We start from the raw sequence: 25,571 nt of genomic DNA on the forward strand, positions 1-25,571 counted from the left end.
AGTGTGTCACCGTTTAGGGTTTCATTTAAAAATGAAATGTGCATTTTGTAATTTGATTCACATTCCTCAATACCGACGGAGAGATGCTTGAATCTAGAATATTGTTCTGTTGTTAAAAGGCTCAAAAAAGGCTCTGTCGATCTGTCGTGGCTGGCGTCAAATTTTTCAAGTGGTGGATATCACGTTTTGAAACAATACTTTTAGTTTTCATCACCCGCAGCACATGTGGATAATAGGTTTTCATAAGATGAGTACGGACCTGCAGCAGCAGCCTCTCGAAGGCCAGGCAGGCGTCCCAGCGGGGAAGGCAGGGGTGGCGCAGAGCCTGGGCCGTGGCCAGGCCCAGCTGGAGCACCCCGCAGTGACTCTCTAGCGCCCCCCAACTGCTCCGAAACAGCTTCATGTAGGTGCACAGCTGCTCGGGGGTCACACGGCCTGAGAGGAGGGAACAAGATACTGTTATCATCTGGGGAGAAGTTTCGAACCCATCACAAATTCATTAATCAGTGTTGGTCAAAGAACAACATACAGTATACTGTATATATAATCCACAGCTGGACTAATGGTGTTTTGTGTGCCATCTGTTAAAAACAAATAAAAATGTACAAGGTTTGAAGACACATAAACACACATACAGTAGTTATTCATCCTGGGAAGAGTGGAGCGTGGAAACAGAATAAATAGACAACCTTTTCCCAAGCATAACAGCCTTTTTAATAACTACCACACTCTCAGCTTAGGGCAGAGGGGGAATGACTGATACCAAATCAGATCATAATATTATCTTAATGAGCAAAAACTTCAAGCAGGCTGGGAAAGAAGCAGGAGTGTGTGTGCATGTGTGACACGAAAGTGCCACTCAGGTAATAATAATCTCTATATGTGCAAGCTTTAGGTGGAGACTGTCAGAGAGTTTTCAGTGAAATGTTTATATGAGTCACAAACATCAGTAAGTGTGTGTATGTGTGTGTGTGTGTGTGTGTGTGTGTGCATGTAGCAGAGGTGCAGCATTGCTGATAAGAGCTCCTGAGAGGCCGACTTGAGTGTGACTAATAAGTGTAAATCAGAGGGTTTTTTTCTCTGATTATTTATAGAGGCAGCAGAGAGAGAGAGAGAGGCTGGACTCCTCATACTGTTTAGGACCCTCTGCCTACTCCGAGCCCGTCCCACCAAGATTCACAAAGACACAGGAAGAGCAGCGTAAAGGGTGTAAGGGCTGAGGGGTGTGTGTGTGTGTAGGGTGGCCTGGAGGTACGAGGGGGCTGTTTTAGGGGTTGGGATAGAGAGGGGCACACATTAACTCCCCATAAAGACTACTTCTTCATGTTGATGTTCTGAACCAGCACCAGATGTGGGAGTATTTCCTGTTGGACTACATGGCCAATGTTTTCTTTAGCGGGGCCAAACACATGACTAGAGGAGCAGCAGAATAAAAAATAGAGTAGAAAGCTAAAGAATACTAAAAACAATACAGATTCATGGCAATTAACAAATGTAAAGACAAAACTTTTTTTTTTTACTTTACTGTTAAACCGGATGACAAAATCTATGGATGTGAAATGAAAATTGCAGGGAATCATCCAGGGAAGCTTGCAACAAAAACTCATTTTCACAGCAGCTGATGAGTAAACATGACAGTAAAATAGAAATCTTCAAGTCTCCCTGTTGGGAAACATACTTTCCAAGCTGCACTCAAAGAATTGGTGTGTTGTGCAGCACTTATGAGCAAAATGAAGCAAGAGCCTACAAAAGGGAATCAAGTTTCTTGCTGAAATTAAAGCATTTTCAAAGAATAAGCTTCAGTCCAGACAAATTCAGGACTCTGAAAAGCCCTATTGTGAACATATCCAGCCATAAAAATCCTGGCAGTATAACCAAGGTTCACAAAGCTTGATGTGCCAACCATAATTCAACACAGAACCAGGAAATACGTCCATTGCGAGGGCCAAGCATAATTCCGCCTGAGAATAGGCAACCGAGAATGGTTCGCCGTCAGCCAAACATAATCAGAGTTTAAAGCTAGCACAAACCAGGTGAGACTGAGCGAGAAAATGTAAGACATTGGAAAAAACTGAAAAAGAACTTAACACGAGAAAGCCACACAAAAGCCTGTTCTCCATTACACAATCAAACAGCTCTGGCAGAGCCTCAGCTCTTATCTATGTCACTAAACTTCCCTCAAAACAATTCTCTGATTCCTCAGGCATCTTGCTGCCAGATGCAAAATCAATCTTAAGGAGAAGATCTGACAGCTGAGTTTTAGTCTCAAACTAGGGTGTTTCTGCAGTAAAAGCGGCACTGGAAAACGTTCTAAGTTTCAGTCTCTCATAAATAAGTCTGTGCATGTAAGAAGACACGGTTCTTGTACCTCAACTTAACTTTTCCATGTCAGCTTTAAGATTTGTGAGACACTGTTTCCATTATATGCCCAACACTACATTTAAATCTATTGTTTTGTGTTTTTCTGTAAATTTTAATACATTTGAAAACATGTTTTTGATTTCTAGTCTTTGAAAACACCAGAAATATTTCATGTTTGTCAAATAGCGCATGTTTAAGCTATCTGTATCAAGTATTATGCACATGAAATGTTTCTAATGTGGCGTTCATTCAGTTGGGTCAGTTGTTCAGCAGCGCTCTGCGGCTTCATGTATATACAGAGCTGCAGGTTTCTGTCGCTCGGTGGATATCGCCTAAGATGGTAGAGAAACCTGAACCTTTAGCCATCTTAATGTTCTTCTGGGTGCATTTATTGCAAGACCAGCTATAAAACAAATCACATTTTGAGTCTTGTGCTATAAACAGTTTGAGCTGCTGCCCATTTTAGCCCGATGTGTAGAAGTGGCAATTGAGGCTCAGCCATGATCAAAGTAGTGAACAATGCAAAAAGGGCAGGGGCCAACAATGATTTAGTCCGGTTACTGGAAGATGACTTGCACTCTAGGTGCACAGGGTTACTCAGAGGCTAAGTGATGTCTGATGTCAGCATGGAGCTGAGTGGTGGCCTGCCTCAGCAGCTGGACAGCCTCATAAGTAATTCTGCATGGATGGGGGACACAGGAAGGCTGAGAGACTTTTATTTATGCACTCCGAGAGGAGGCAAGTCCTGGAACTTTTATTTGTGGATGTGCACGTTGGGGCCCCTTTCATGACTCTACTGTACAGGGGTGGAGAGAACATGCCACAACAGGGCAGCACACAGATGCACCACCGTGTCACTCAAACTACGTTTAATGTCTGTGTAGAAGACGTTTTTATCTGTGCTTCCATTTCAATTAAAATGTGCGTTGTGATGTGAGGATTGAAGTATCTGATGAATCTCTTTTAACAAAGCTGTTCAAAAAAAAGAGTATTATCTGTATGGATGAGGCATGTGAAGAAAAGTTTTGATTATCAAAAAAATATGATGTGCTTGATCTTGTACTCATGCTGTTTTTTTGTGTGTTGCACGCTTTTTAAACAACAATGTGTTTCTGGAATGACTGGCAGTGGTGTAACTGAGGTCCCTCTGGATGTAGCTGTTGCTTGAGTTGTGAGTTGTTTGCACATGTGTGAAATTTCCAAACGCAGTTTCAGTTTCATAATGTTGCCATTATTTCATAACTGATTTCTATTACAGTAAATACTGTGGTTTTTCACTGAAATAAATGGCAATGGCCATATTCATGTCTTATTGCTTGTTGCTCTGCATGTCTGCGTGTGTTTCAAAATGGTTATAATCAGTATTGGTTGGTTGTGTTTTGTTGCCTTGTCTTGTCCGTATAGTTGATATTGTTGCTGTATTATTGTGCACTTTCTTGAGAAAGCTTGTTTTGGCATCTTTTTGTCTTCACTGGCACATTTACAGAAATGTTAACCAATGTGCATTGTCCTTATAAATAAATAAATGAAATGACATATTTTTATTTCATTTGCTTGTGCAAAGGTGAGATAAAATCTTTAACAACCAAAATATGCAATGCGTCCTAATAAATTACAGAATCATATTCACTGAAGAAGAGAAAAAAAACAAACAAACATGGATCAATTACTAACTGAAGAACCAAGCATTTTTTTGCATTTATTTCAGAAAACGCACCGCAATTGTCATGTAACTGAAGATTTAAAAGGAGGAGATGATATGAAAATGAATACTTAATTGAAATAATTGTGATATTTCACTATCTCACACTGCTTGAAATGATGAATGAAATCAATTGTGTGTTTGAGTCTCATTCCACTACGCTGTTAAAAGCCCAGACTGCACCACAGGAAGAAAGGCCCTGTCAACACATCTCATTTACACTGTAGTATCAGAGCACACAATATATACACAAACTGTGTAACATTGTGACACACACAAAATAACAGATAAACGCACGTTTACGGACGATGAAACCAAATCTGTCCTACTAATTCCCTGCTAAGAGCAAAAACACCAAAGATAAACACTTGACTCACAATCACATACATATCCGCACACACACACACACACACACATGCACAAACACACACACACACGCGCACAGCGAGGGAATTTCATCATCCTATTGTGCTATGAGAAACCTGACGGGTCATGCTCGGGCTCTGAGAAATGGATTATTTTCTCTTTCTCTCTGTGGATGATCTTATCCTGTTGAGATGAAAAGAAGCCAAGTTGGGTCAGTGTGTATGTGAGAATGCAGGGCCCGTAGTACACTGGTGGAGTATTTTCTCTACTGATCTGCATAAACCTCCCAGAGTGAGAATGTGCTCGGGTGCGAGTGGAAATTTCTACTCTCCTAGAGTGTGAGTGGGCACCGAGAGAGCAGATAGGTATTAATGCTAAGCGTTTTATGTTACTGGGTTTAGCTTGGTCTCATATGAGCAGACCATGATGGATTGAGAACTCTGCTGGTGGTGCTGGTGGGCAGGATGGGAACTGTGTGGGGGTGTGCTGGGAGCTCTAAAGGCTTCGTGGAGTTTGGTCGTCAGCCAGTGGGGTATAAAGGTTCAGTGTGTGTGAGGAGTTCGATGGTGCCCCTTCTTTCCCCGCTTTTCTCTTTTTCTCTCTCTCTCTCTCAGCAAAGACATTAAGTCAACAGACGGTCAGTCAGCAGGCAGCTTTAATGCTACACCTTCTTCATAGTTTCATGCTTTTACTGCCACTCTCAATCGCTTTTGTTCCTTTTTTTTTCCCCCCGCAGCTCTTTCTCTTGTTGTTGTACATTTTTCTAAATACATCCACAACAAAGCAGCCGTCCAGAATTAGAAGGGTTGCTGTTTAGCACAAATGTGTGAAAGGAAACCACCATGTGCACGCAGATGCTTGGCAAGAGTGTGTGGGGTGCGGGCACATATGTGTGTGTGTGTGTGACCTCCAACATATTACAACCTGCTTGTTAAGAGAGATGACCTTCTTCCCCGCCCCTCCCTTTTAACCCCCCCTCTTTCTGCCAGATGCAACCTGCATATTATCCCTGTGTGTGTGTGTGTGTGTGTGTGTGTGTTTATGTAAGTGTAGTACATTACCCATTACCTACGTGAGTCAGAGGGTTGCATAAAGGTGAACGTGCGTGAGGGTACTGTATACTTGTGCATGTAATGACTTTTATTTTTGCGTGCCTACACATATTTTTATCCCTCGCTTCAGCCCCCTTTGCTTCATTAACAAACAACAAAAGTTTTCAAAAGCAGCATGAGTGCGAGCGAGCATGTGTGTGTGTGTGTGAGTGTGTGTCATAGAGCCAACATGTGGTTCAGATTTCCTCTGTGGCCACATGGACAAATACAACTGCAAGGAAGAGAAGCTGTATCTCAGTAGGAGGCGCTATAGTTCTGCAATATTTACACATACTTCTCTCTACGTACATCTAATTCATTTCTACCTGTTATGCTTTTATTTGGTGTAAATCTGTGTTTTTGTTTGACACTGGTAAACAAGATGTGTCTCTTTTTTTCCTCATTGGTTGCTTACCCATGCTCATCTTGATTGGCAGCTTCTCCTTGCTGGCTGCTTCCACCAGTTGCCGCCGGACCTCCATCACTCCCTCTTTATGTTTACTGGTCAGCATGGCCTCCCACAGGGACCGTGCTGCAGGGGATCTGATAGGCAGAACAATCAGACAGGTCAGTTTAATCATGAGAAAAACAGCGATTTTCAGCACTAGGGCAACTGTTGCTTTTCTTGCTGTTTGTTCAGAGCTTGCGGGCCTTTGAGTGTAAACACAAAAGGACAACACGGACGTGATTGAGTGCTCGTCTAAGTGATAGAGAGCTGGCTGGTCGGGGAAGGGTGACTCCCCTGTGGGACCCCTCACAGGAAAACGAAAGAAATTAGCGCGAGGAACATTAGGAATGTTCTCAATCCACCTAAAACGTCTGTGCGCCAACATTCCTCTGGACAGATCTGCGCTGTCCTTAGTACATCAGTGGCAATAGAGTCTGGAGACCAAGGCTCCTCTTGATACCATCTCAGTCCCTCGTCTCATTATCTGCTAGGTTATGAAACACACTGATCCGCATCTCTGGTGGGAGACTGAGGACGAGGCATGTGTGTAAGACTATTACCATCTGCCATGAGCAGTGAAAACAGCTTCAAATCTTTCCAACGAAAAAAATCAAAGAGTGTTGCTGAGCTTCATCATCATTAGCCTCACAGAGACTTATAAAATGGTCCCTGTATCTAAATTCAAGCTACAATCATTTTTTCTATATCTGTCTCTTTCCATCTCTTCTTACATTTCATGCCCCGTTAAAGGCACTGACACTTTGTTGGATGGATGAAAAGGCATCAAAAGCCGGCATCCCTGTCTGTGCCTTTGACAACCGGACTGACAAGCGGACACGATCTCCGCGCTCTCAGGAGTGACCAGAAAGTGATGAGGGAAAAGAGACAAAGAGAGAGAAAAGGGGCTACGGACAGAAAGTAGATGAGAGGAGAGGGGAGGTAGGAGGGAGCTCGTTGACAAATCCACTCTGTTTTTCTTTTTTGAAAAACTTTTTTCTTCTCTCGCCTTTTCTCCTTTCTAACTGCTGCCATGTGTTTAATATCAGATGTAATCTGTTCCAGACTTTGGGCTTGGGCTGGATGGGGAGGAGAGGGGCTCACACTGGGACGGCCGCCATCTTCACACTAGAACCAGACACAAAGACCAGCAAACACGACACGGCACTCAGGACAAGAGTCTAATGAAAAGACTAATACAGTAAAAAAAAAAAAACAAAAAAAAAAACAACAGATGCAAAAAGATAAATCAAGTATTTCATAACAACCTCTTGGCGTGCTTAAGTTTTGTTTAGGATGTGAAGAAAGCAGTGTATTGCAGCTATTGGTCAAGATCGATGACAGGGTATTGTTTCGGGAAAACACGTCTCTTAATTCATTTGGAAAACACCTCCCAATCACTTGATGAAATATTGGAATGGCTACGATTACGAGAATAATTAAGTCATGCATACTCGTCATGGTTGAAATACCAATAGTGTGAACTGACCGGACCATATGTAAGCAGCCATATGTGTGTGTGTGTGTGTGTGTGTTTGAGGACATGTACACATGCATCTGTATATGTTCGCACACAACCCTGTGCATATGTGTGTGTTCTAAGAAGACTGAGGGCCTCGGTAGAGTGTGGATGAAATATGGTTCTAATTTGGCTCTCTGCCCACCCAGCCCCCCCCACCCCCCTGCAGGCCCACTCCCCTGACAGTTTCCCTAGGCCATTTGGTCAGACGAAGGCGGGGGTTCGAGCTAGGCTGAGGGGTGAGGGGTGAGGGGTGAGGTTTATACTGGCAGGGTGTGAGACAGGCTCCATAACCAGCCAGGAACCTTGTTGAGTAACTACTATACTATGGAAGGGGATGGGTGGGGGGGGGACTGGGAATGTGGGACGTGTGTACTTGGCCATCTGTGTGGCTGTGTACGAGTGTAAAGTGCAGAGTGGCTCTCCCTGTTGAAAAAGCTGCTCAGACACAGTCTGAAGGGGGCACTCTTGCACTTGACTTATGTGCATCATGTTGAATGTCCTCTGTGGCTTACTTGGACAGGGTGAGTGGGTGTGTTTGGAGAGTGTGGGCGTTTGTGCCCGAACTAAATTCCACTAGATGTGTAATGAGTGTTGTACCATTAAAAGGTAGTTAAGCATCAAATAGTGTAACTTGAAAAAAAGACGTGTGTACTGCATAGAAGAATGAACATGCATGAGCCCATTAAAGTGATGAAATACCTCTGACCGTCTCCAAGTATTAATGACTGTGGGGGTGAGGAGGGGGATAGTATTCCTGGAAGTGTATGATACAGCAGAAAAGAATGGCTCTAACCGGTCTGACGCAGGATTTCTTAAATTTACTCCTCATCCTGTGGCCCCCCTCATCATTTAGTTAAACACACGTGTGTGTGTGTGCACGCATTTCAGTGTTTATTTATCTACTCAGACTCCTTCTCACACACACACACACACACATGCACAGCATACACCCCAAACTTCAGTATTTATAACATGATTCAGAAGTGAGTCATACTACATACATGTACAATTGATGAAGCCTCTATGATGAATGGCAAAATGTCTTTGAAGGGTCAATTTATTCAAATTACAAAACACATATTTGCTCACTTACCTCTAACAGTATCTAGACATGCAGACAACTTTAGTTTTATTTGACCAGTTTTTGAGATATGAATCTCTGTGATTTCTGCTGCCACTGCAACACAAAAGAGGTGTTTCCGAATTTAGTTTGTGGTGCTCACAGTATTGAAAAATGGAATTTTAAAATTCTGCAGCAACATCTCCTTCCAGAAAGCATCCCCGCTTCTCTGTATAATCCGCTTAACACGCTGTCAACTGCTTTCATGGGCAATGTTTCTCCCGTAGAAGGTAGTTCCAATAAAAAAAATATGAAGTCTGTGTATTATATAGAAGTGAGTGGGATCTTGTTTCTGAAAAGTCATTTCTGAATGCTGTGAGCACCACAAATTCAATTATTTTGTATTGAGGTGGCAGCAGAAATCTCAGGGACAAATCTCTTAAAACCTCTGCAAATACAACCCAAAGTATCTGCGTGACTAGATACCAGTAGAGGTAAGTCAGAAAATATGTTTTTTTGCTTAGTTGAACGATCCAAGTCTTTAAGACTAAAAGAGCAATAATTAAAATTGCCTTAAACTTTAACTTCTGCCCTATTACTTGACAGCTCAACAACTTCATACTACAGATCACAGCTCAAAAATCTTTGACACCAATACTTGGAGACTGTCATCACATGCATATCTACAAACTACAATACTCTCCATTGCATATTAATGTAATCTTAATGTGAGTTCTTATTAATGTAATCTTAATGTGTAATCTTAAAAAGAGTTCTTCGCTTCACACTCAAAATGTAATCTATAATCTATTTCCCAGTGAAGATGATTCCGGTGATCTTTCTTTTGCAGACTAACAGTACATCTAACATATACAACCTACTAGAATTGTGCAAGATCAGCCACATTCCTCACTGAGTTAATTTATGGAGTGTGTTTAATGGAGCAAAAACACACCGTCGGTTTCCTGTAAACATCCCATGTAGCACAGGACGTGACATGGGGAGGGAGAGAAAGGGCTGAACCATAACCAGACCTGGCCTTGAGTGTCTGTGTGTCCTGGCAAGAGCGACAAATGACCCAGCAGATTTATGGAGAGGGAAAGAGGGAGAGACTGCTGCAGGAAGTGAGGAGAGGAGGGGAGACACACAGTAAAAATTAAGCACACTAACACAGCTGTACAGAGGAGCTCTCATTGACCAGCCAGGATTCGGTGATGTCAGCCTAATGCTGCGTGACACTATGTTGGATGGATGGGAACGATCGGAAAGATTCCCATGTTAGAGTGTTCACATCACCTCAGGAGGGTTGTATGATAACTGAGTTGGTCATATGAGGGTTTAAAATATTGTGCTTTGGCAAAATGATATTATATCCATTAAATTTGGATTTAACTACATTGAACGACTTTGGCTGACGTGAGGTGTCCATGTTTGCTTGGTTTCCAGTCATGATTACAACCTGGAGGTTGATGTGAATGCAACTGACAGGTTGGAAACTTGTAATTACGATATCTCTGATATAAATTGAACGCGACATTAGGGATGACACCATATATCCTGCTGAAAGAATTGTAAAATACATTATTGTTAACACCCTTTACGATGACAATTTATGTTTTTGAATGAAAAGTTCTGCTCTCAACAACGATGCTAATTGCAAAGACAGAAGGAAATTTCCTTCAAATAACAATAAAAGTGTGTTAAGTAAAAGTATAGAAATTTACAGTGAAAGCTTGGAAAAACATATGGCATATGAATATATATGAAACATATGAAAACATGCACAAAAATGACTTTCTTTTAACAGATTTTCTTTTTTACAGTGTAGCGAGGATAGTAAAATATGGAAGAAGGTGAGAAATGAAAAGATTTGGACGGCGGGGTGACACGGGAGTATCCTCCTCCCTTCATGTGCCTTGGCTAGTTTACCATTTCAAATGAAAGCCAGCAGCAGGGGCTCTTTGAAGGAGTGGGCCCGGAGGATGTAAAGTGCCATCTTTGGTGGAGTTTTATCATTTTACTGAATAAATGTGCACACTCCTTCCCTGGTAGAAGTGTTCTAGAGTGAAAATCAAATGAAAGTTGTAGACGGCATACGAGACAGAACAGGTTATGTTATCTCAGTCCTGATGGGAACACCGAGTACAAGTAGTTCAGGTGCAAGTAATCTACTTGATTGATGTGCTTTGGGTTTCAGGATGAGATGCCTTCTATACTGGTAGAGAAAACAAAATTAGGAAGTGGGGGAAACAGAGACACAACATCTGAGATGGACCAGGGGACATATCAGTTCACTGAATCCTAAATTATGCCTAAATCCCAACATCTCCTAAACTTCACTTCACCAGTGAAATCCACTGATATCAACTCTATTTTACGAACAACTGAAGCAATCATTGACCCTTAGGGATGGCTGATAAAAATCAGTGTGATAAATTATTAGATGAAAGCACCCAAACTGTCTTTCTCTTGCACAGACAGATGCGCATGGCTCAGAGGGAGAATTGATTCTCTCTTTTGAAAATGATGAGAGAGGGCCTCTAAATTAAATTTATGACTATTTTTTGTTTGATCTTCACTCTACAAGCACAAGTTGATTCTCACTAAGTTACAGGAGGTGCATAGCTACAGTTTCCGATGAGTACAAAGTTTTATTTTGAACATGAAAAAGCAGTTTTCTGTGGGAATGACGACCTGCATGGTGTAATACACAAACACACACGCACACACTGTATAAGCACTGCAATTCATTTTCCACAGACTAATCACCGCAGACTATTTATCATCGGCTGCAGGTTCAACCATGGCAAGAGTGGATCATGGAAACCACTTACTGTAGCAATTACGTTTTCACCGGGATACAATGTAAGGAACCCCATGTTTGGTCAGTATCGATATCCTGCGTTATGCTGCTTGTGTTCCTGTTCAAACAAACTCTCTAATCCTCAAAACATACTCAATAGGCAGGCCTGTATGGGAACTTATACCATACTGTAAATAATAATCAATCAGACTTGTTGCATAGCCTATAAATCACTTGAAAGACTTCATCTTCATTCAACTGTTTGTGCTGCTGTTCACAATAACATGAACCTCCTCACACCAGCATTTTACTGTCTAAGTATAGAATGGCAAAACAATCTTTATCCTACAAGGAACCACCATAGAATGAACGTGGCCAGTTTTCATACCCCCTCTTTATTCTTGGTGGGGTAAAAACAGGGTTAGCTGTTCTTAGCTGTCTATCATTTGCTCTCTCCTCTCCACACTCCTCTATCTCTGCTTTTCTTTTTTGTTACTTTTCCCATACAGTCTCAAATCAACTAAGTGTGCATGGCTTTTTATTCATGCTCACATTTCCCAGCCGGGACAGAAATAGGTGTTTTCCCTCCTTCCTGGTGGTGTGCATGCAGGATCTGCTGGGCAGATTTGAGGAGATGGCAGCCTCACAGTGTTTTCTCATGGCAGGGTGCGGTCGGTTACTCTGCCTGGCTCACACTCAGCAGCTCCTGAGGCAGACCCAGAGCACCTTGGCCACCCGTACTCGGTTCTGCCCACATGCACACACTCCCACCACAGGATCGAGGTCCAAGACGGCCAGATGACGGGGGTGCAGGGTTCAGTCTGAGACGGAGGGAAACTTAGTGCCCTCTGCCAATGGGGTTCATATGTCTTTCTCAGCATCAAAAGGGCTGTGCAGCCAAGCACAGCAAATTACACAGACTGGGCTGGAAGGTACCTGACCACAAACACACATACACAGACATACATAACAACACTTCCACTGCCACTTTCACTAACCAGCCTTCAACGTACAGTAAATTCTGCATCCTGGCACTATTTAATAGCTGCAAAAGAATGTCATAGTGCGAGAGCGGACTAACATTAAACCCACGCAGGCAGTGTGTACGTGTGTGTGTGCACACCCACCCAAAGTATACTTTCTCCCTGGCAGTGATTACTAGAACCACAGAGTGAAAGTCAGGTTGTAGGATGAGGAAAATTCACACCGGCTTATGAAAGACAATACGACAGTAATTGCAAAGTAAGTGTGGGGTCTTGCCGGGAGAGCTAGAATCAACAACCACCCACAGAATGTTTAAGACACAGTAATCTATAAAAATATCCTGGAATTACTGAGGGAAATATCATGCAAAAGGTTCAAATTAGGTCCACACCTAATATTTAAAGGTTTGAGCTGGTCTACACAACAAAACCAATCAAAACACACTGCAGTCTGGGCTAAAAATAACTCAACAAATCATAAGTGTATAAACATCGAGTGGGAGGGAACTTATTATATTATAGACAATCAAAACCACACAGAGCCAGTAGGGTCTAATGCTTTGCACAGTTTACATAGTGCAGAGAAAACAAGCTCTTTTAGGAACGTGTTCTTTTTTATCTTTTGCAGATTAAGGCATAAGAACAGTACACCTCTATCAACATGCATTTGCAGAGTCCTGTCTTGAAGATATTATAGTGATTGACATAAACACTGCCTGTGGCGAGCTGTGCACTTGAAGGCAGTTAAATAAAGTGGGAACTCTAGGCTTCTTTCTTGCTGTGCCTCGGCAGCACTTCAATCTCCTAAACATCTGTGATAAGGCTCAACTGGGCCATCTGCTCCGAGATAGCGCAAGCAATAACACTCCTGCTGATCCGGCTGGCCCCGATCATACACAAACTCCATACAAACAGAGCCCCCGCCGCATTGCTTATTACTTTCAGCTACAGCTCGTCTGTTTGTGTCTGAGCACCTGCCAGACCTTGTATACAATATCGGAATCAATCTTCTAAATGTTCTGAGAAAAGGTGTTTGGCTGTGCTTATGGTCAAAAGTTCTTGAGGAATGTTTGCAAGCACTGCTGCTAGGACCATGTCCAGTGCTCTGTCTAAAACCTCGTATTTAACCCTTTGTTTCAGACACCTGGATTCATGATCCAAGTGTCTGGGAGAATTACATTTTTAAAGCAGCGTTCAGCATGTAATGTCCACCTACAGAGATTATGCAAATTGTAAAACTCAGAACAAGTAAAGTCATTTAAGATGAGACATGAGACATGCATTTGTGGGTGTGTTGTAGGTATCTGCTTGACGTGCCCCAGACTTGAGCCCTGCATCCGAGGGTCAGTGCAACCTGCCCCTGCTGTGCTCACATTATCTGCTACAGTACACACTGTCTAAACAGGACTGACTTGAAAGATCTAAAAGCTGGTTCCATTACAACAGAACCTCCCACCTAGCTCAGAGCAGTCCCTGCAGCATTCAGAGTGTGTACGCCTGTGCATGAACTCAGAGGGGTGAGACAAACTGCATGACAGCTCCGGCCACAAAACTCTTCTTCTCAGTCAAACTCTTTTCCTCCTGCAACCACATGAAGGGGCAGAGCGGGAGTGGAACACATGATGTAGGACTAATCCCTGCCATGTACAACAGCCCCACCACAGGCGCCTGACACGTGCATCTGCACAGCCAAGACTAGAGGCAAGCTTCACTGAACCACTGGCACCTAATACTGGTCATGTGCCATTCATCCCACTCAGTGGGGGGTTGGCTCTTAGGGGTGAGAGTGTATATTTGTGCATATGTGTGTGTGTGTGTGTGTGTGTGTGTGTGTGATCAGGTGGGATAAGTCCTTAAAAATGACTTTGCATATTGTAGTTGTGTCAGTGGACAACATACACAACTATAAACCATTCAGATATGATTAATATTCCAAGGGCAGCTGGGGAATGAAGTCATCGACATGCTCTTCTTTAACTAAACCCATCGTTTAGCCGTCGTCAAATTACAGAAGCTTATTCTGTAATAGAAGAACATATTTAGTAACCTTCATTAGCAGTGGGCAAATGAAATAATCCAGTTATCCGTTATTCATACCCACTTATTGTGTGCAAGTTTGCAGGGAGTGGAGCCTTGTGTAATATCAAATTATTTGGAAAAACAGCTGCAAACGACTCAAATGGCTCATTCTGAATGGGCTGTACAGTAATATGCATTTACAATAAGAAAGGGTCCGCTATCTGTGAGGTGATGTACATGTAGCCCATAAAATCAGTCATAGGAAGGTAGACGAGCCATGACAGAATGCTTACCTGCAGCTGATATTCAATCAGCTGGAAAAAACAGTATATTATTGAGCCTGTCATTATTGTGTGTGTAGGGGGAGTATAATCACTCACATATGTGCTATATACAGGATTGAAATAATTGATTAGCTCATATCATTTTAAAATAATGAACAGCCCAAAAAGAAATGAATCCTATTTGAATGGGATTTATGACTGCAAAACAAATGAAACAAAACAAACCTTAAATTTTGCCCTCTGAAAACATGTTTGATGTCATATTGAGGCTTGGATACAACAGTGAGCTACTATCAGATTTATCCTGCAAAAAACATGCAAATTTTAGTCTCAAACAATGGCTGGAAAGTTTATAGTTTAGATCACTACTAATTGAAGTTATTTCAATCCAAGTTTTTCAGTACTGTGTGTATGTGTATAATGCAAATCCATAAGAAAAACAAAAAAGACTATTGCTATAAAATAATACTTTCAAACTGTGTTCAGGTGAGATGCACTTACTGGGTCTGTGCAAGGCAGCCGGGGGCCAGGGTGGTCTGGGAGTGAGGGGTGCGCTGCAGACTTGTGAGCTCCAGCATGTCCACCTGTACGTCTGTCACATGACCAGGTAAGGGTGTGAGCACAGTCAAAATCTTCTCCACTAGATTGTCACCATGGTGACCGACAGCTCCTGAGAACCAAGAAATGGGGGATTGTTAGATGAACAAACATCTACTTAGTGTGTAGTAACAGTTGTCAATGACATGTTAACATTAATATGAATATGAATAAACCATAAAAATGATGATGATTGCTGTTGTGGTGATGTGTTATAATGGTTTGACACACATGGCTGAAAAAGGGGGGGAGATTTCACCTGTAAGGTCCATTGTTCGGTCCACAAAGATGATCGATGCTTTATTAGGGGCTGTCTTCCTTCGGTTTTTAGCTTGAGGGTGACTGGCCAGCTCCCCTGCTATGATCCGGCTCATGGGACCCACAGCAAAGCTCTCTTCCCTGGTGCCTGTGGCTTCAAACATTGAATTTAAAGCTGAAGCCAATGATTTTATTTCAATCTGCAGTTCAGCAGGGAGGGAGTGTATGTCTATATCTATCAGGCTTCCAAATCTCTTCTTCTCTGGCCGTTTAGCATTTATTACTTCCAGGTCAGGTAAGAGCAGGGGGAAAAGGTGTGCAAATGTGGGTGTGAGCAGCAGCTGCTGTGACACAGGGGCGAAGACCACTGGGACATGCATGACTTCAGCCGTGTAGTTCATGTTCCCCATCCACTCGCAAAGCTTTTCTTCAAACTGCTCAAATACAGGGTTCCCTTCCATTTCTGTCGAGACATTGTTGGCGAGGAGGTGAACAGAGTGAGAAACGGTGGTGAAGACAACACAGTACTGGAAGTGACTGAGGGATATGATGTCTTTCATGATGTCGACCGTTCTCCCCTTCAACAAAGTGCTCACCACAAACACTGCCTTTGGCTCATTCACGCTGCAGGCTTCGAAGCTAGAAAACTGTTTTAAATTTCTGGCTCCAGCCTCAAACAAGGCGGTAGCACCACCGCTCCAGTGGAGAGCCTCTGCACACTTGTCATCCATAAAAACGACAGCTTTCTTTACCTTCGACAGCACTTTCTCCCACATATGAAGCGGGAACTGCGAAAATTCCTCCGTCGTCAGCATTTTGTTTAGTGTCAGTGTTAGCTAAATGCAGCGAAATCAAAGAAACATCGGAAATATCAGCTGAAGAAGCTCCAACAAACCAAAACAAAACACACGAGTCTCTCAAAGGTGACGTGGCAATCGCGCGTCGCAGCGTAAAAAACGTCACCCAAGCTTTACCTTGTTGCTATGGCAATTAGCAGCATCCAGAGAACAGTTCTCAGGAAGTGTGACAAAGTTTTAACGTTACAGATATAGTAAACGGTGGATTTGTAGAATATCATACACTCTGTAGTATTCAATTGTTGAAAGGGGGAAACATTATTATACTCTTTTCATAAAATGTTTTTTAAAAAAATCAATCAGGTCTTTGGTATCAACGGTTACACTTATTGCAGTTGGTCAACCCAGCGCGAGACGGTTTCCGACCAATGACGAGGCTGCATTCATTGCCCCCAAAGAAACGGTCTAACTGTCAATTTTACTGACACCTAAAGCACAATAAAGTTTTCCACTACGCTATTAACTAGCTCTTTGTGTTTCGGTGTACATTTGTTTATAAAAAAGTAAGCCGTCTTAAATTGAAATGGCTGCTCTGGACTCAAACCCCAAAGACAAAGTTGAAGAAGAGGAAGAAGAAAAAATATATCAGTGTAAGTTAAAACTGGCCAACCGCTGCACGTTGGCGTAGGTTAATTTATTGTTTCAGAATGAACAGTGGCCAAAGGATGCCATAGGTTTCCAAGTGAATGTAACACAGCATGATGAAGTTTAAGTGTCAAATATAGCCACTAACTTTTATTTGAATTTGCCCTGTGTGTGTTTTAGTGATTTATAACATGGACTCTACGGATAACATGGAGGAGGAAGAAGAGGTTTCATCCAGGTATGTAGCGTTACTAACCTATTTGTCCCAATATGGTCCCAATATCTGTTTCCATGCTAGTGCCCCTTTCATATTTAACATAAATGACTCTAAAAAGACAAAACAAAACAGAATAATGTTGGTGACCCACACATGAATGCAACCACCATTTTCTTTTCATAATCATGAAGAAATGATGATGTTATAACGTTTATGATCCTATTAGTTATTTCACTTAATTTTCCAGTTGCCTCTGTAGAACATCAGTGAGTTCAAAACATGACCCTCGTTCCATATCATGCCCCTCTCTCTTCCCTTGTTGCCTGTCTGATGTCTACTATCAGCTATCTATTAAAGGCAAAAAAATGCCCAAAAATATATCTTACAAAACACACGCGCACACACACACACACACACACACACACACACACACACACACACAGGTCATTAGTGCGAGTGAGCAGTGAACACATTCAGAATGAACTGTGCTGGCATCCTTATTTCCAATTAGAACCAACTGCATTACAGTTATGAAGCATTCAGACATAATACACTTTTCACAGTACAATAATGACAGTAATCATTATAGTTGCACTGTATGCTTGTGACGGCACCCTGTGAGGTGCCTGAAATGTGCAGCCAGTCATGTGGAACATTAAGAAGTATTTTGATGCTCATTAAATCTGCTGCCAGGCGAGCAGCATTTATTTGTGAGCCTGGAAATGTGGATGTAAGCAATCAAACAAATGGAGCACTGCCGATATCTGTGGTCTGCATTCTCCAGCCTCCTTGTCTCAGAGTAAGTGTAGCGTAACCTTGCCAACGTGCACCAAAGCTCCAGCAATAGTTCATTTTTGGTGTGAGGTTAGTCTTTTTTTTTGAGTCTTAAATTCCACTTGCAAGGTACTCACAGTTAAGTACGAATGTTGGTACACTTAAAGGCCTTACACTTGCAGTTAGGATGACCCACCTCAACTGATAACTGTATTGGTAAACTGAGGTTAAATTTTGCCATGATTAGCCTTTTCCAGCAAAACATCAGCCATCTGCAGAAAGAGGTATGCCTATATTCAGGTGTCTTTGTTGTGTTTGCCTTTGTGCCATGCAGTAACTGGCTGTGGAACTGATTTTTTTTTTTTTTATATAAAAATGCAATAGCATTTTCTAAAGAATCTGTAAAAGTGGGCACTTACCCTGTGACTGGTCTTGACAAGAGTCATTTGAGTTAAGCACTCAGCTAAATATAGCCACACTCACTGTAGAATTGTACCTCCAGTCCTCATTATTATGTACTATGTATCTTGTACTTTGTTACAGCACCTGGCAAGTGAACTATTGTACATTTTGGCATTCAAGTGGATTATTATTATTTTCATGTGTTTTTTTTTTTTGTTTTAATGGGGCAATTTGAAAGCTGTCAAAGATGATGAAGGCAGTGACGATGACACTGCTGGCGAATACAATGATTTTTGTGTAACCAAGCAGCCATGCATACTAGAGTGTAAATATTTACTTTCCATCTCCTGACAAAATAATGTGGAATTTTCCAGCCTTTTATTATGTTTGTTTGCCTGTTGGGCATAATATGAATGTGCATTATTTATCAGGAACCTCCTTCTGTCAAAATGTAGGTTTGAGATGTTTTCATTGTTTCTTTGTGATATATTAGTCTTGTATGTGAAGGCGTCGGTTGAAATTAGGTTATCACCACGTAACCCAGACAACAGTGTTTCTCAGTGTTCAAGTTATTCTTGATGATAGAGATGCTTCTTGTCTTCTTTCAGCCCTGAGCAAACACCTGTGTATTTGGATATTGATAGCAGAAAGAGGCCACATGCAGTTGGTAAGTAGGTGCTTTGCCACACCTTTTGGGGATGGCCAGAAGACAAGACAACACATAACACGCTGCAAGCTCAGAGACACCTTTTGTAATTAATTAAAGAAAAAACTGATAAGCATTCAGGCTCATTTTTATTATTAATAAAGCAATTAACTTACTTTTAGCCTAGCCATAGTGCAGCCTAATTCTGTTTTGAGATGAGTGAGTTGACTGTTCAGACAGTCCAGGCACTATTTGACCTTAAAAAAAATTGACTTTTTCACATCCCTAATACTTTCATCATTAATTGACCTTTACTCTGAGAATATTTGCTTCATTGCTGCATGTCAGCTCAGTTTAATGATGTCTGATGCTAAAAAAAAATGCCCCATGGCCCTACTACTGAAAATAATAATCCTGTACATTAAAGTCAAGACTGTGAAATGTCTGTTTCAGATATCTTGTATCCTATCAAATGTTTCACAGCTAGTTCTACAAAGAGAGTAGACATGGATGCATTGGACAGTATCCTAGGGGTCCCAGTATTGGAGGTGAACATTGATTCTTTAGAGGAGAAACCCTGGAGGAGAGCTGGTATGTAGTGGTCTGCAGAAGTAGTCGGTTCTCTATGATGTTCGTGTGTTTTAACTTAACCGGTTCAATGCAACTATTTATTCAGTGATTATACCGTATGAAGACTTTCATTGCTATGTTGTGTTTTGCTTTAAGGTGCTGACATCTCAGATTACTTCAACTACGGCTTTGATGAAGAAAGCTGGAAGGCCTACTGTAAGAAACAGGCCAAACACCGTGCAGCCCATAGAAAGAAGGCCCACACTAAAATTACGGTAAGACAAGATATTACTGATGAAATTAATCAACCATCTCCTCTTTTTGAGAAGACCATAACTTTAATAGGGAAGACATAATCTGTAAACATGAGTCACAATAGATGAGTCAGAGTAGAGTAGGCTGCCATTGCTCTTGTTCTAATTTTAACCAGAAATGGATTGTGAGTAGATTGGAGAGCAGAGGGGGGACTGAGAGCTTGTTTGTTATTCCACTCAGGTCCAGGAGGGGCACAATAGACATGGAAAAGAAGAGCCTTGTTGTTCTTATTCCTGCTCGGACAGCCGATCAGTACTAGCTCCCAGGTTAGTAACATGTCTTCTACCTGCTCTGCTTGTCTGTGTCTATACTGCTCCACACCACATCCCATTCCCTGCTATAGCTTCCAGCTCCGAGCTCCTAGAGAAGCTGGCAGCTGGTTGTTTCTGTTTGTGACACAACAACTATCTGGCTGATGCCATCTGTTTTCTGTGATCCTAAGATGGGCTCAGCATATTAGGGCTGTATTGGCAAGGGAGCACAAAATGTTGATGTAAACAGAGGCGGCTGAAGTGAAATTTCATAGATTTCATAGAGTACTGTGATAGGATTTGTCCAAATAATTGATACAGATCTTCTTGATGATGATTTCAGATATGCATTTACTATTCTTACTTTTAATCACTCAGTTTTTTCTGATAATAATATCTTACCACTACTTTGTTCTCTATCAGTGGCAGAAAGTTATTAAGTACAGTAACTCAAGCTCTGTACTTAAGGACAGATTTGAGGTATTTGTATTTAACTTGTATTTTATCCTAATTTATACTTTTAAACTGTAGCTTTTACTCCACAAGAATTATTCGACAGCTGTAGTTACCAGCTAATAAAATATGATGTATTGTTATAGATTAAAATATAGATTAATATTAATATCACCTGTACCAGCTGCAGCATGAAAAGGCTGCTTACATTTTGATACATCAGGAATACCCATACGCAATATTACACTCTGATATGGGCTAAATCTGCTGTCTAAGGAGTACTTTTACTTTTGATACCGTAACCATACATTTTGCTCCTTATTCTTTCGTACTTCTACTTAAGTATAAAATCTGAATGTTGAACTTTTACTTCTACATTTTACTATTAAATATTCTATTGCTATTTGTACTTCAGTAAAATATCTCAATACTTCCTCCACCAAAACCAAAAACCACTGTGTTGAATCCATTTTAATAAACAATCCAATCCATAAATACAGTTTTCTAACACATAGAAAAATAAGAGTTACATAGAAAATAGAAAAATTAAACACATTTTACACAAATTATAGGAGACTATAACTGGGCTGTAAAACACCATGAGCCCAGTCTAACAGCCCCGTCTCCCACAGGCTTCAGCCAGGTCTGCTGTTCAAACCTTCCTCTTAAAAGCATCCATTACTGTGAAGAGGACAACATGCACAGCACTAGAGAGCAATTTGACAACACAGAACTAAACCATTTGGTTTGTATACACTGTGCAGCAGATGCTTGTCATGTTAGTAAATAGCATCCAGTCCCAGCATGCATTTTGCTTCTATTTATGGACCAGGTGTTGTATCCCTTTGAGTGCTTTTGCCCATACAAACCAGCATGTTTTTCCCGAACTCCCTCCTATTTAGTTTAATGGTTATCAAGGATGCCTGGTGGTGGAGGTCCTGACTATTTGTTGAGGGGGATAAAGTTGACTGATAGGACCAATTAATTAAAGACCCGTCCCTTGATGATGTTCCCCTCCCTCTGCTAGGTTGCCCTTCAGGGTAGGTCATGTGGATCTGAGCGTTACGTTGCTTTCATGTATCTCCCTCTTCCTTATTGATAGAGCTGGATCAGGAAGTCATAGCATGCCAGAGCCAAATCGACACACTCTATTATCCAGTCGATGATGTTTTCAAACAGGCTTTGATACAGCAGCTGTTATGTTCTGACAGTCTGAAAACGTGATTCTTGCTGTATTTGTCGATCTGGGTGTGATGCTCTCCTTTGGTGTTGCTTACTGCGCTTAATAGCCGTCCTTTGGGATGTAAATGAGATTTAGTCACAATTTTCCCACAATTTTATATTGTTGTTGTTGTTGTTGTTGTATCAGAATGTAGGAGTAATTGTGTGCTCTATTTCTGTAAAGCCATAGTGTTAAAAATTTTGTTTGGCGTGTATTTCAAAGCTGAAGTGAGCAGAAGAGAGATTAAAAACCTCCAAGCACTTCCCTACTGAATTGCCAATAGATGTAGTTGTAATCCCTTTTTTATGTATGTTTTTTCTCTACTGTTGATTAAGTCCTAGTGACAGATAGGGGTTAGTGTTCCATCTGTGTGTGTGGTACGCATGCTTGATGGTTGGGGATTGGGGGGGGGGAGGTTAGAACTGTAAAGGGCTGTTTTGTGAAGACAGCCAGATGACCCAGTTAAGGAGGTTTAATGCATTAATGGACCTGCAGGGGGTTGTTGTAGCAACATGAGGAGTGAGATTAAGACAAAGTCCTGTTTTAAAAAATGTTATATAAGTACATCAAACCCACATGTAGGTGTCATTTAAGGTATATATGAAAAAAGACTCAGAGACTTTGAGACTTGACTGTCATTTTCAATCATTGTTTCAAGATATTGCAAGAGCATGATGTGTTTGTCAAGTGTCGGTCGTATTGCCTGATCAATAGAGTGTCAAGTGCTGCCATTGAGGTGACTGGAGGACAACCTGGATCCAGCAGCAGGGTGAAAGTGTCTCCAAGTCTCAGTAATGAAGAAGGCAATACTCAGGTAGTGTGTGTGTCTGTGTGTGTGTGTGTTCATGAGTGAGAGAGAGAGGGAAAGACACAGACACTAAAACTGTTAATGACTATATTTACATTGCAGGTGGTTACTGAGATGTCCCCCGAGGAGAATAGATTTACTTCTTTTCAACAGCCTCCTTCACTCAGTTTCACCCCTATCTTTCCATATACCCCTCCACCACGTAAGTTACCCCACCACTGGGGAAATGCAACACACTCAAACATGCTCATTTACAATATCCCTACACCTGATAGACAAATATCTTGCACATGCCTTTCCTCATCTGATGCTACGATCATAAACGGATGAGTTGTGTTTTAAGATGCTGGGGGAGTATTAGCTGAACACTGAGATTTTCAGGTGGAAGAGGCCCAAGGAGAACCCCCTGTGGGCCGCATCACACATCATGCAGCTGCACAAATGACTAATGGCAATCTGGGCAAGTGTGTGTTTGTGAAGCTGCAACACATGTCATAATAAATAATCCTGTGGAGTTGAAGGACAGAGGTGAACATTGTTGATTGTGTGTGTGTGTGTGTGTGTTTGTATGTGTGTATGCATGCATGAGTTTGAAGACACTGCATGGATATATGTCTTCGAGCAGGCAGGTGTCTATAGTACCATGCAGGTGTGAGTCCATCAGTGCTGTCAGTCTTTAGACTTCCTGTTGGCCTTTTGTAGTGAATCAGATAGAAATCCAGGAAGGCTCCATGGCCCAAGCACACAGCAGAGCACATGCCATATCTTCATCTTCAAAGGTTCCAAAATAGAAATGCTGGCTTAGACCCCCTTCTTACCCCTCACACACCCCCTGTGAGCCCCATACTGCCTGGCGAACCCGTGCCAGAGCTGCTAATACAACCAAAATATCAAACATCCTGCCGACTGCAGCTTTGAACAGTCAACTCCAGCTTTGAAGTGTATTTGCGTATCTTTTATCTAGGCCACTCCCCTTTCTGTAAGTTATAGGCCTTGCCTCCTTTTGTGATGCAAATGTGTAACATGATAAAAATAGCCCCTGGAAAAAAGTGCTTGGCCAGCAGATTGTGGCACAAGAAATGTGCTGAACAGACCGACCGTGGGGAACGGGACAGAGGGAAAGAGGGGGCTGCTTTTTTTTTTTTCTTCTTCTAATTTTTTTGTTTGTTTTTCAGTGAGGTCACATTAGATGCCAAGCGTGTTTGATAGGAGCTGATTTTGGAGTGGAACTCTGCCATTGCAGGGTTGTACTTGTGTCATTTATCAGTGCAGCACAGTGCACAGCCAAGGTTAGGCTGTCTACTGCTCTGCGCTGTACTTTATACAGCCGGTTAGTAGGTCACTACAGTCAGTGTAGCAACAGAGCTTGGATGTGAGTGTCCTTTCATTTGGCACTGATACATCGATTGAAGATAATAACTGAGCAGATGTGCAGTTCTTTCTGAATTGACCGTACCATTACCACATACCCTCCAATCATGGCTACTGATGTGAACCACTGACCTCAACAGCACTTGCAATTGAATCAAAAAGAGTAGAAAAAAGGAGAAACAACAATACCAATAAGATTTAGAGGTCCATTTTTAAAAAAGTATTGCATTTAAGTTCCTGGCTTTGTTGTCATTTCTAAGGAAACATAATTTGAGTGCAGATTTTTTTACTTTTTTCATCAGTCAATCAAGTCTGCACCCAGTATATAGGTTTAGAGTTGAGAAAGGCAGCTTTTTTTTATGTCTATGCTCTTTACGGGTGGCAGGGCAAAAACAGGACACTGTCACTGCAAGAGAGATATTGTGTACATCTGTCTGTGCGGAGTGCTGTGTCTGAGACTGTGGGAAACAGTAGCCTTTACCTAAGAAAAGAAAACTCTGGCCCATACTGTAGTGTACAACAGCAGCATGTGGTCTTATGTGAAATATCAACTCCATCTAAAACCCTCCAGCCTGTAGCTCTGTGAAACATTAGCATGAGAGAGAAAGCCACGCAAGCACAATCGGCGGCAATTAGCCCACAGCCATTAGCTCTCTCATATGCTGCCAAGCATGGAACTCCAGCCCTCATCAAACACTCACTTGAGATCACCGCAGGTAGAAACAATTACTCACTCACGCTAACATTGATGGCATGTGTGTGTGTGTGTGTGTGGACGAGCTGGTGTTTACTGCTGGTGCATGTGTGTCTGTTTGTGTGTGCAGCATGCACTACATAGCATTCCTTAAACACAGTTACAGTTAGTAGTAGACATTCAGTTTTTAATCACTTGTTAATACATACTTACACCATTTTTTACATGGTATTTCATTCTGTGAACTTTGTATTGCGTCAGTGATTTCATCTATTTGTTGAAATGAATCCTTGTCACAGGTGTTTGTGTCCATGCAGCACACTCTATGTCCATTAAGAAACACACCATTTTCTTTTGGTTTATTTAACAGACATTTTGCCTGAAGGTCCTCAACACTTGACCTCGGGCTTCCCTCTATCTGTTGGATGTTTCTCTGTGTGTGTATGTGTGTGTGTGTTCATGTTCAGCTCTGCTCTTCCCTTGAATGTCCAAGTGTCTGAGGTATCAAAGGCCTTGCTGGGTCCTTCCTCCATAGTGAGTAGTTCAGGCCCTCTCAACTCAGTGGGACTTGTATTTGAAAGGGAAGGAAGATGTTCTACGTTTCACTGACAAAGCAGGGGAGCTCCATGCTCTTTTTATATATTCAAGCTTGAACTTCCAACAGCTCTTATTATTCTTCCTCCTGTTTCAACCATTTTTGTGTTCTTTATGTAGTTGAAAACTGCTCTGAGCCACTCTCACATTAGGGGTCTTTTTGGAAAAAAAGAAGGGGATGGTATCCAGATGTGAATGTGTGTTTGTGCCTCGACTCTTCAAAGGAATCCCTATATGTGTGTATGGGTGTGCGCGCAATGTGTAGTCAGTGCAGCCCATGTGTGTGATTCAGAACTGATTGTGTTGCTTGGTCACGTAAAA

The 25,571-nt window shown here is 41.8% G+C and overlaps 3 protein-coding genes across 11 annotated transcripts in view; 2 read left to right on the forward strand and 1 right to left on the reverse strand.

Annotated features, from left to right (window-relative positions):
- The window catches only part of scfd2 (sec1 family domain containing 2), an 87,399-nt gene extending 70,975 nt beyond the window's left edge, over positions 1-16,424 (reverse strand). The window contains exons 1-4 of the mRNA XM_042416542.1: positions 15,493-16,424; positions 15,138-15,306; positions 5,936-6,063; positions 260-435 (exon numbers count right to left, since the gene is read on the reverse strand). Of these exons, the coding sequence (XP_042272476.1) occupies positions 260-435; positions 5,936-6,063; positions 15,138-15,306; positions 15,493-16,306 (1,287 nt within the window). The 5' untranslated portion in view covers positions 16,307-16,424. The remainder of the gene's footprint in view (positions 1-259; positions 436-5,935; positions 6,064-15,137; positions 15,307-15,492) is intronic.
- LOC121900313 (proteoglycan 4-like) overlaps positions 1-25,571 on the forward strand; it is a 676,357-nt gene that overhangs the window by 291,082 nt on the left and 359,704 nt on the right. The window lies entirely within an intron of this gene.
- Positions 16,484-25,571, forward strand: part of fip1l1a (FIP1 like 1a (S. cerevisiae)) — a 75,222-nt gene continuing 66,134 nt past the window's right edge. For 8 of the 9 annotated variants that reach the window (XR_006096949.1, XM_042416564.1, XM_042416567.1 and 5 more), the window contains exons 1-8: positions 16,484-16,938; positions 17,114-17,171; positions 18,935-18,993; positions 19,456-19,563; positions 19,699-19,817; positions 20,038-20,123; positions 22,498-22,597; positions 22,694-22,793. Coding sequence is in view for 8 of the 9 variants with exons in the window: in XM_042416564.1 (XP_042272498.1) it covers positions 16,872-16,938; positions 17,114-17,171; positions 18,935-18,993; positions 19,456-19,563; positions 19,699-19,817; positions 20,038-20,123; positions 22,498-22,597; positions 22,694-22,793 (697 nt within the window). In the remaining variant the exon portion in view is untranslated. The remainder of the gene's footprint in view (positions 16,939-17,113; positions 17,172-18,934; positions 18,994-19,455; positions 19,564-19,698; positions 19,818-20,037; positions 20,124-22,497; positions 22,598-22,693; positions 22,794-25,571) is intronic. The other variant, XM_042416559.1, reaches the window with a different exon arrangement.

Source organism: Thunnus maccoyii, chromosome 7 (assembly GCF_910596095.1).
Source record: "Thunnus maccoyii chromosome 7, fThuMac1.1, whole genome shotgun sequence".
Taxonomy (NCBI): Eukaryota; Metazoa; Chordata; class Actinopteri; order Scombriformes; family Scombridae; genus Thunnus; species Thunnus maccoyii.